At 31.7% G+C, this 9,190-nt stretch overlaps 1 protein-coding gene across 1 annotated transcript; it reads right to left on the reverse strand.

Annotated features, from left to right (window-relative positions):
- Positions 1–2,379: 2,379 nt before the first annotated feature.
- T3dh (Type III alcohol dehydrogenase) lies at positions 2,380–6,546 on the reverse strand. Its single transcript, XM_077433364.1, has 8 exons — positions 6,400–6,546; positions 6,005–6,083; positions 5,718–5,926; positions 5,434–5,630; positions 5,041–5,354; positions 3,020–3,201; positions 2,657–2,930; positions 2,380–2,562 (listed from the first exon to the last, which is right to left on the reverse strand). The coding sequence occupies exons 1-8, from the start codon at positions 6,450–6,452 to the stop codon at positions 2,479–2,481; spliced, it is 1,392 nt and encodes a 463-aa protein (XP_077289490.1). The 5' UTR covers positions 6,453–6,546; the 3' UTR covers positions 2,380–2,478.
- Between the last annotated feature and the right edge of the window lie 2,644 nt (positions 6,547–9,190).

Here is a 9,190-nt window from a genome sequence, read left to right on the forward strand (position 1 = left end):
TATTTCATCATTCCCTCCATACAATTTTGAAACCAGACCATTTCTCAAAAAGGTTAAGGACCCCAGGCTTAGACTCTAAACATTAAAGCTTAGACTCTACATAAATTCTAAAGATTAGTATCAGGGTTTTGAAGACCATTCTGATATTTTTCATCATTAATTTGCTCTGTAAACTGATCTCAACGATTGAAGCTCAAGAAAGTATGCCACTCTTCGTAATTTATGTCTATTTCGTGGCGGACGTCTTATTACGTGTAATCTGACGTCGCGTGACATCACGCGGTTGCCTTGTACATGACGTCACGTCCGGTACAAATTTTACGTGATGGTCAACGCTGCAGGCGTCTTGGCCACATTCTTGATAATATCAGTGATTTTACATTGTTTTCATGACAAACTTAAAAAAAATAGTACCAAATTATTAGTAATAATAGAAAATATTAGAGTACCGCAGCAATTTCAGTCATTAGTACACGATAGTAAAAATTTACGGAAGTACGCGTGGTGGCACAAAAATTCATAATCAACTTCACGCAACGCTTGAAGTCTACTATTATAAACCTATTATAAATTTAAGCGTCGTTGAAATGTGATTGAAATTTTGAAAAATAGTTGTGAAATATATTACACTAGTTGTTTTACCCGACTTTGCTCAGTATTTGTAATATAAACAGCTTAAACATGGCGGATATAATAGTAAATATTCATTTGTTTTCTTTTATTAAATTTATTTGAATCGAAAAAAAAATATATTCAACCATATCAAATCGTCGTCATAGAAATTTTGATTTGCTTTCGATGCTCCCAACAATCCTTTAAACCTTCATACATACAAAGTCTCTTTCGAAATTATATATTATTCGTTATTTTATTTTATTTTATTTTAAAAAAATCAATACCACAGAGACTTGACAGATTGCCCCAAAGCGTCAATGTGATTATAATACAAATAATAAAAGTCATAAAAATTATAAAAAAACCTTAATAAAAAAATAATAAAATTCATAAATAAAAAAAACATTAAATTATGTATTATAACTTATGTTTAATTGTTATTTTGTTTTTTTTTTGTGTTATATTTTTTGACCGTTGTGGCGCATTAGGAATTCCTGTAATGCCACAACGGTCTGAACTTTAAAATAAATAAATATAGATTACAACATTCAATAAAATATGTATTATATAATTATACATATATCGACTAATTTATAAATTAAAACTACATGTTTGACTGAAAGTATATTTATCTTCATAGTCAATTAGACTGAGCAACAAAAAAAAAACTTTTTTTTTTATAAAATTTATTTGAATCGTTTGAATTTTTTTTTATTAAATTTATTGGAAAAAATAATATTTAACCATATCGAATCGTCGTCATAGAAACTTTGATTTTTTTCTATGCTCCCAACAATTCTTACATTAAACCTTATATACATGCAGTCTTTTTCGAAATTACATATTACATATGCATATGTATGTATATACATATGTACATAATTTTAATTACATGTATGTATTTATGTAAGTCCGCCTTTACGCAATTAGAAAATAAATTGAAAATCGAAGTATTAAAAAAAATACTAGTGACATCTATTTATTTATTTGTAAACTGCGGAATTAGTAAAATTCTGAACCTAACACCGATCGCGTCTACTCGGGATTGTAATACCGGTATGCATACCATCGCCATCGGTAATTGTATACCAGAGCCTATTTTATCGCGAACTAAGTACATACATATATAGGAATAATATATGGTTATAATATAAAATATGGTTGGCTTAAAATAAAAAAATTAAATTTATTTTTTATTACGCATTAACTTAAATGCATTTATATGACATTATTCAGCTGAGATTCATTTTGAATTATTTATGATTCAATCTAGGCTAACGATTTTAGAAAAAGTTATCTATTCCACGGAATTTTTTTTTCATTTACTGGTAAATACTGGTATACACTGTATACCAGTATTACCAGTAAATACTGGTTAAAGTTATTGGTCGAAAAAAAGTTATTGGTCGAATTAAACAGAAAGACACACATTAAAACAGAAAGAAAAATTTGTCTCAGAAACGTCGCATTGAACTTATGTATATATTAAAAACTTTTAATAAAACATTTTTGTAATGAAAAACCGAGTATTTTTTTTAATTGATAATTTTATACTCTACGCCCTACGGCATACACAGCACACCCGGTATTAGCACCCACCGTACGCCACTGGTATACAGGTAGTCATTCAATCATTTGCCGTTTACCTGTTTTATGAAATTTGACAGTAAATTGCAATCCCTAATACATACATACATACATACATACTTACCTCAGCTGTAAATACGATCATGAATAGCGGGGAACTTAAAACAGTTGTCTCTTTAGATACATTTTTCTTTTATTATATTTTATATAGATACAAAAATATGTATAGTGCAAAAATATTTATATTACATGTCGAAAATAAAATTAAAATTGAATTTAATATATCACCATCGAATTTCTGAAGAGGTCGGAAAGATCTTCTTCGGTTTGTTCTCGCGGCGCCAATTTGATAATACGTTCCTAAGCAATACATAGAATATTACATTTAAAAAATATCCTCACAAATAATATTTGAACTGTATTAAAATTAACATAAATACATATAAAAACTGACTTGGGGTAAAGTTCCCCGAACTAAATTCGGAATATCATCATTTCTGTATCCCAATTCCGAAAGTCCATTTTCTACATTCATAATTTGCATTAGTTCGCGTATTGAGTCAGCTAATATTCTTCCAGCATCAGCTTTTTTTACATTTCTTATGTCAGCTCCCAAAATTTCAGCCGCTTCTAAATGACGTTCAGGACAAGCTGAACTGGTATATTCAAAAACAGCAGGAGCTGTCATCACCACTGATAGACCATGTGGAATTATTGGATGATCCTCACTCGAAGAATAGTACATACATATACATATGTTAATGCACATGAAATAAAATTTAATAAAAAAATAACATTAAAAATCAAAAAAAATCACCTATATCCTCTAGGCTGAAAATTTCTCACATTTCCTGAAACTGGATATGACAAACCATGACATAAATGAACACCAGCATTACCAAATCCAACACCTGCCATTGTAGATGCAAGGTGCATATTAGACTTTGCTTTTAAATCATCAGGATTCTTAACAGCACTCACAAAATTATCTTTTATAACCTGTTTATTATAATTTTAAAAAATATATTATTTTGAATAAAAAATACATACATTTCTATATATGTACATACAGTGCACTTTCGATAATCCGAGCTTGAAATAAATTATTTTTTTTTTTATTTAATTATTTTTGAGTAAGAAAAACCGTCTGTTACGACTTATGAATCAAACGCAAATAACAAGTGTGTACATAGATTTGTAGCATTGGTTGATCAATGGGATTTTTCGTTGGACACGTCTTAGTGGTTGTGATGAAGGCGCTGATAAATTCTGCATCGAATTTCAAGAATATTTGCAATTAGAAAATTTTCAACCTGATAAAATCTATAATTCAGATGAGACAGGCTTATATTAGAAGTATTTTTTAACGAAAAAGCTTGCTTCTTCAAAAGAAAAGTCCACTCCAGGACACAAAACATCCAAAGAGCGTATTTTAGTCATATGTTGTTGAAAAGCACCCAGAAACTCATAAAATGAAATTTTTTTAATTGGAAAACCAAAAAAATTGAATCATTTAAAAGGACTGAAATAAAAAATTCTTCCCGTTGATTATTATACCCAAAAAGGAGCATGAATGGATAGACATCTTAGAAGATTGATTCAATATCAAATGGGTTGCTAAAGTGAGAGATTTTTTAAAAAGTAAAGGATTGCCACAGAAAGCAGTATTAGTAATATATAATGCTACTTCTCAACCAAATGAAACTTTATTAAAAACCAAGAAAATTTTCACCGCTTAATGTTACAAATAGGGTTTCTGAAAACCCGTCGATTACGGGTCCAATATTTTGGAAACCCGACAGGTCTGGGTTCGGTTAGGAGCCACAATTAAATATATTTAAAATTCCGAAATTGTAATTTTTAAAAAATTCAGATATTATTACATAAAATTATTTTTAAAGTTATTTTATTTTACTAGCTCTAATATAATAGTATTTAAAAAACACCGAAGCATTAAGGGACTTATCCTTCAATGCCGATCTAAATTTGGTGCAAAAATTTGTAGACACCGAGAATGTTATTTAGTTATCCATTGAAGTAGGTTTCACTGTGCATAGCGCGTAATAGAGCCTCTCAAGATGAATGTTTCGCTTTTTGGTATTTTTGAAAAGTGAAAATTCCTGATTAGATTTCCAAAATCACCAGCTACGATTAGATCAGGTTTTTCTGCATTTTTCAGAATTAAATTAAACTCTTCCTCCATTGTTAATATTATTTCATCCTCGTCGATTAATATTGATTCATACAAATTGTCCGTGGAATCGACTTCCGAGACGAATTTTGGTAAAACTATTTTCTGTGTAGCTTAACTTAAGGCTTATATGAAAGGCTTTACTTATTTTATTTTTGTTTTTTTTTTCGAAATATTGTCATTTACAATTAAAACAATTTAAATTTAATAATGCATTTTGATTTTTACAGAAGTTATTTAATTTTAGAACTTGAAATTCTGGGAACCCGATCTTGTGGGTTTAAATTCAATACCTGGCAGGTTCGGGTCCAGGTCGAGACGAGTCCAAAAACCCTAGTTACAAGTTTAATTCAACCCATGAACCGAGGTGTCTTATCATCAATGAAACGGCTTAGCCTTTCTGGTCTACTCAAAACTCTTGTTGAGTAAGATAATGACTTAATAAATTTCTGGAAAAAGATGAGTGTATTATACACGAAGTAGGAAAATCTTGGGCGAAAGTAAAACCAATAACACCAGTTCAATTATGGAAAAAGATTTTTCCTAACGTGGAAATAAATTTATCGGATTGTGAAGATATCGAGGCAAGTGCTACCTATATCTGAAATATACAGATTAATCGAGAGTACACCGTAATATTTATAAACCTTTAAAGCATATCTCGCCCAAACGTCTGAAATTGGATTACGACCTTGATAAGTTGGCCGTAACATCGGATTTGAAGGCATGGGTCCCCTTTCATCATACGGTATAGCAGTGAAGCTCTCAAGAGCATGACAAAAAACATCGAAACCTGAATATGCGCATACTCTTTCAGGCAAGGAGAGAGTGTGCAAAGGATCTATTATTCCCAAAATAGGTCTTATCGCTTTGCTTGATATACCAGTCTTCACATGAAGTGGTTTGTAATCAAATATACTCACTCCTGTCGTTTCACTACCAGTTCCAGATGTGGTAGGTACTGGAATCATAATATCAACAATCTTACAAACACTTTTAAAAACATTATTTCAATTTTCATAAAAGTATCATTTTAATACTTGCAATGATGGGCTTTAATTTGACATCAACCTGTTTTCCTTTACCGATAGGAATATTGACATAATCCAAAAATTCCGCTTCGGGATCAGAAGCATAAAGATTAGCTGCTTTGCAGGTGTCTATTACAGATCCACCTCCGACAGCAATATAAGCTTCAAAATTTCCTTCTTTAGCAAATTTTACAGCATCCATTAAACTGAAAAATGAAATGTAAAAGAATTAAATTAGCAAGCAATATGCGAATTTCGAAAAAATACATATGTATATTGTACATATATAAAACCTTTCATCTGTTGGTTCTATACGAACTCTGTCAAATGTCTCAAAAGTGATATTATTTCGAGTCAATGAATCCAACGTAACTTTGACTGGACGAAGTTGTGCAAGATATGGATCCGTTACAACACACACATTCTGTACTTTCATATTAGCTATATCCATTCCAACCTCACGAGTTGCATCAGGACCATATCGTATCGTAGAACAGGACACCTTGATTAAATTTTGGATTTAGATCATTTTAAAATGTTTGAATTGTTTCTAATTTATTATCATACAAACTGAGTTTACCTCAAAAATATTATCTTTATTTAAGCATTTATGCATTGAATTTATCTCATTGTTACAGAGATTGCTGTGTGATGGACAACTGCAAATATTAAAATATACATTTATTATTAAAATACCAGTAAACGACATTTATTATTTAAATACCATAACTTAGTAAGTAGATATGTATTTTAATTGCACGTAATATTATGAAGAGCATATTACACATACTCAAGATATAAAAATTATATTCTAGTAAACTTCTAGGTGTAGTTAAAAAAAACGATAAATGTAAATAAAATAAAGCATTCAAAGGTTCTTTTAATAAACACGAAATCGAATATTGTCAATCGAACGTTGTCAAACTATTTTATTTGTCACACCTTATAAGCAATTATAATTATTAATAAACTAACCTAGTGTTTGAAAATACCCGAAAGAGATCCAATACTCTTTTTCTATGTATCATGTTAATGTTTCTGCAAAACCCTCAGACTTTTCTTAGTGCCAAGCTTGACAGATAACAGTTGATAACACGAAATGATACAAATCAGAAACAAACTAGCTTAATATCGGCCATAGTCATCTACATCTAGGTATTGTTTTATTTTCTAAATACATATGAAAATATAGTTAATTGGATTATTGATTACTGAAAATCGTGAATATGAAATATTTAGCACTCGAGTTCTCGTTAGTATGATAGTTATCGTTAATCGTTAGTATAATGGACTTTTCGGCTGTCAAATGTTCCGTTATAGAGATTTTAGTGACTTTTGGGCGAGCGCTTTGTGACCAATAATCACCGAACCGACAATATAAATAGAAGAAACAGTATAGTAATTGACCAATTAAGGTCTGTTCATACTTAACAGCACTGCACGGCTTCAGCACTGCACGACTCCGTTTCAAATATGTCATTTTATTACATTTCTATTCATATCTACCTACACGTCGCGGTCACGTCACGTTTACAGCAATTTGGCCGAGTGAAAGGCAAAATCGACTGACTTATACATTACAGGCCATGATGATACGGTGCAATATTGCTTACGTCGTATTGTCGAGTACTTACAATATGAATGCATACACGTGCATTCGTAGCTACGCGTCAAAATACAAGTCAGCAAAAATGTTTCGGCGTTTATCGAACGAAAAATTATATATAATCGCGTTGTTGTTGGAAGAAGAATCTCAAGAAGGCAATAAAAAAGCACGGAGGCGTTTTGATGTGCATCCCATGTTAAAAAATAGAAAAACCGAAGGAGAGTTTTGGACACTGTATAAGGAGCTTTTGGATGATGGACAAAAATTTTTTAAATATTTCTGTAAAAAATTTAAAATTTTTTAAAATATTTTTTAAATATTTGCGCCAAACCCATGTCGAAAGATTGAACAGCTGTCAACTGTCACTATCGATAATTGGTCCAAAACAGCAAAGCGGCAGACTCATGGCACGTAATTCACGTGTATATTTCCACGATGGCCAAAAATACGGATACGATACGTTGACGGATGTTGCTGTAAGGTATGAACAGGAAATGTCGGGTGCTGCTGTAAGCCTGCCGTGACGTAAACGTGACGGTTGGTATGAATATACCCATACAAAATGTACCAAAGAATACTTTTCGTACGGCCGGATACCTGCTGAAGTCGATACGTGCTGACTAGGTATGAACAGACCTTTAAGCGATATATGTATTAAATTGTGGAATTTGAATGACACAAATATTAAATAGTTTACTATTAGGGTTGCCAACCGTTCTTTATTGAATAAGACAGTATTTTATTCGGTGTCACGACAAAACGGACATTATACTCACAGATAAAACACTCACAAAATTATTCGTACGTACAAAAACGTTATTTTTCACAAAAAAAATATTCGAAAATTCAAAAACGTGTCGTGACGAATTAACACATTGCCACCGTCCACACACACGATATCTACATACGAAATTTCTATATCCAGTTCCCATATTGCAATTTAGGAACTGGATATGGAAATATCGTATGTATATATCGTGTGTGTGGACGGTGTCATTGTGGCGGCTCTATGACAAAGTCGAGTTTCAGTTACCATCCTGCAAGTTGGGACCAACTTGGCCATGTTGGTTATTTCCTTTCCGCCCGTCACATTAAATAGTCGTGTCTTAACAATTCTGTCGTATATATGTTACACCGAATCCGTGAAATTGTCTATTACACGCATTCGGCAAAAGAATTGCCGAATGCGTGAAAAATGCAAGCACGTTGCCCAGTTCGCGGATTCGGCAAATTCTTTGCCGAATGCGTGTATCCGGCAAGAATTTGTCTTCTCAAAGCGTGGAGTCGGCAGATAGACAGCAGCGCTCTGGTGTTGTTTCTTAGAACAGGACAGCGTTTTTTAGAACAGGAAAGTGTCAAAGTGACAGCTGAATAAGGATGTTTAATTTACGTATTATTATGTATAATATGACTACATACATATGTTTCGATCATCTCATATGACTTATACATAAATTAATGTTATTTTTAAACATTTTGATCAATATTTTAACAGTCGGAATTTTATACCTTGTGAAGAAATCAGTATTATATTATACTGTTTTGTCTCTATAGAGATAGAGCAAGGTGACTTGCATTGGGTACACCTCTAAGCTCCCAGTCGATCAGCACCCAATTTTTACTTTATCTACGTACGCAATAACAATAAATGAAAATTAGAACTCGAGATTTTGACTGATTTGAACTCAGAATGATCAATTTACTTATAAAAATGTATTCCATTTTATTTATTGTGTGTTTTTGAATGCATTGTGCAATTTTTAACGATGCACTTGCTCATCTTGCGAGTAATATAAACAAACAGAGAAGTTTTTGTCGTACATACGTCGAGCACCAAGCATCAAATATGACTGATGCCAAAATTATTTGAAAATGTCTGTGGAAATTCCTCACTTGACAACAATATGACGCCTAAAGCCACCTCTATTAATTACTAGTGTTGTGCCCGTTGATTTCAACGGGTGGTTTCGAAAAGGAATTGAAACACAAATAAAAATAAAGTTAAAGAAATTGAAACAACTGGTTTCGGAAAGAAAAATATGAAAAAAAAAAATTGGTTCCCCATACTGATTGATGGTTGATCGTCCGTCACAAATATATATACAAATATACATACAAATATATATATTTAGCGGCAGTCGGTTTTTATATATAGTATTA

Source organism: Arctopsyche grandis, chromosome 1 (assembly GCF_051622035.1).
Source record: "Arctopsyche grandis isolate Sample6627 chromosome 1, ASM5162203v2, whole genome shotgun sequence".
NCBI lineage: Eukaryota > Metazoa > Arthropoda > Insecta > Trichoptera > Hydropsychidae > Arctopsyche > Arctopsyche grandis.

Bases quoted from the DNA above. Each gene is read 5' to 3' on its own strand.
- T3dh (XM_077433364.1), bottom strand. From the start codon at position 6,452: ATGATACATAGAAAAAGAGTATTGGATCTCTTTCGGGTATTTTCAAAC. The intron at 5,927-6,004 runs GTAAACTCAGTT...AATTTAATCAAG, and splicing joins ATAAAGATAATATTTTTGAG to GTGTCCTGTTCTACGATACG. The intron at 5,355-5,433 runs GTATTAAAATGA...TTATGATTCCAG, and splicing joins ATTAAAGCCCATCATTGCAA to TACCTACCACATCTGGAACT.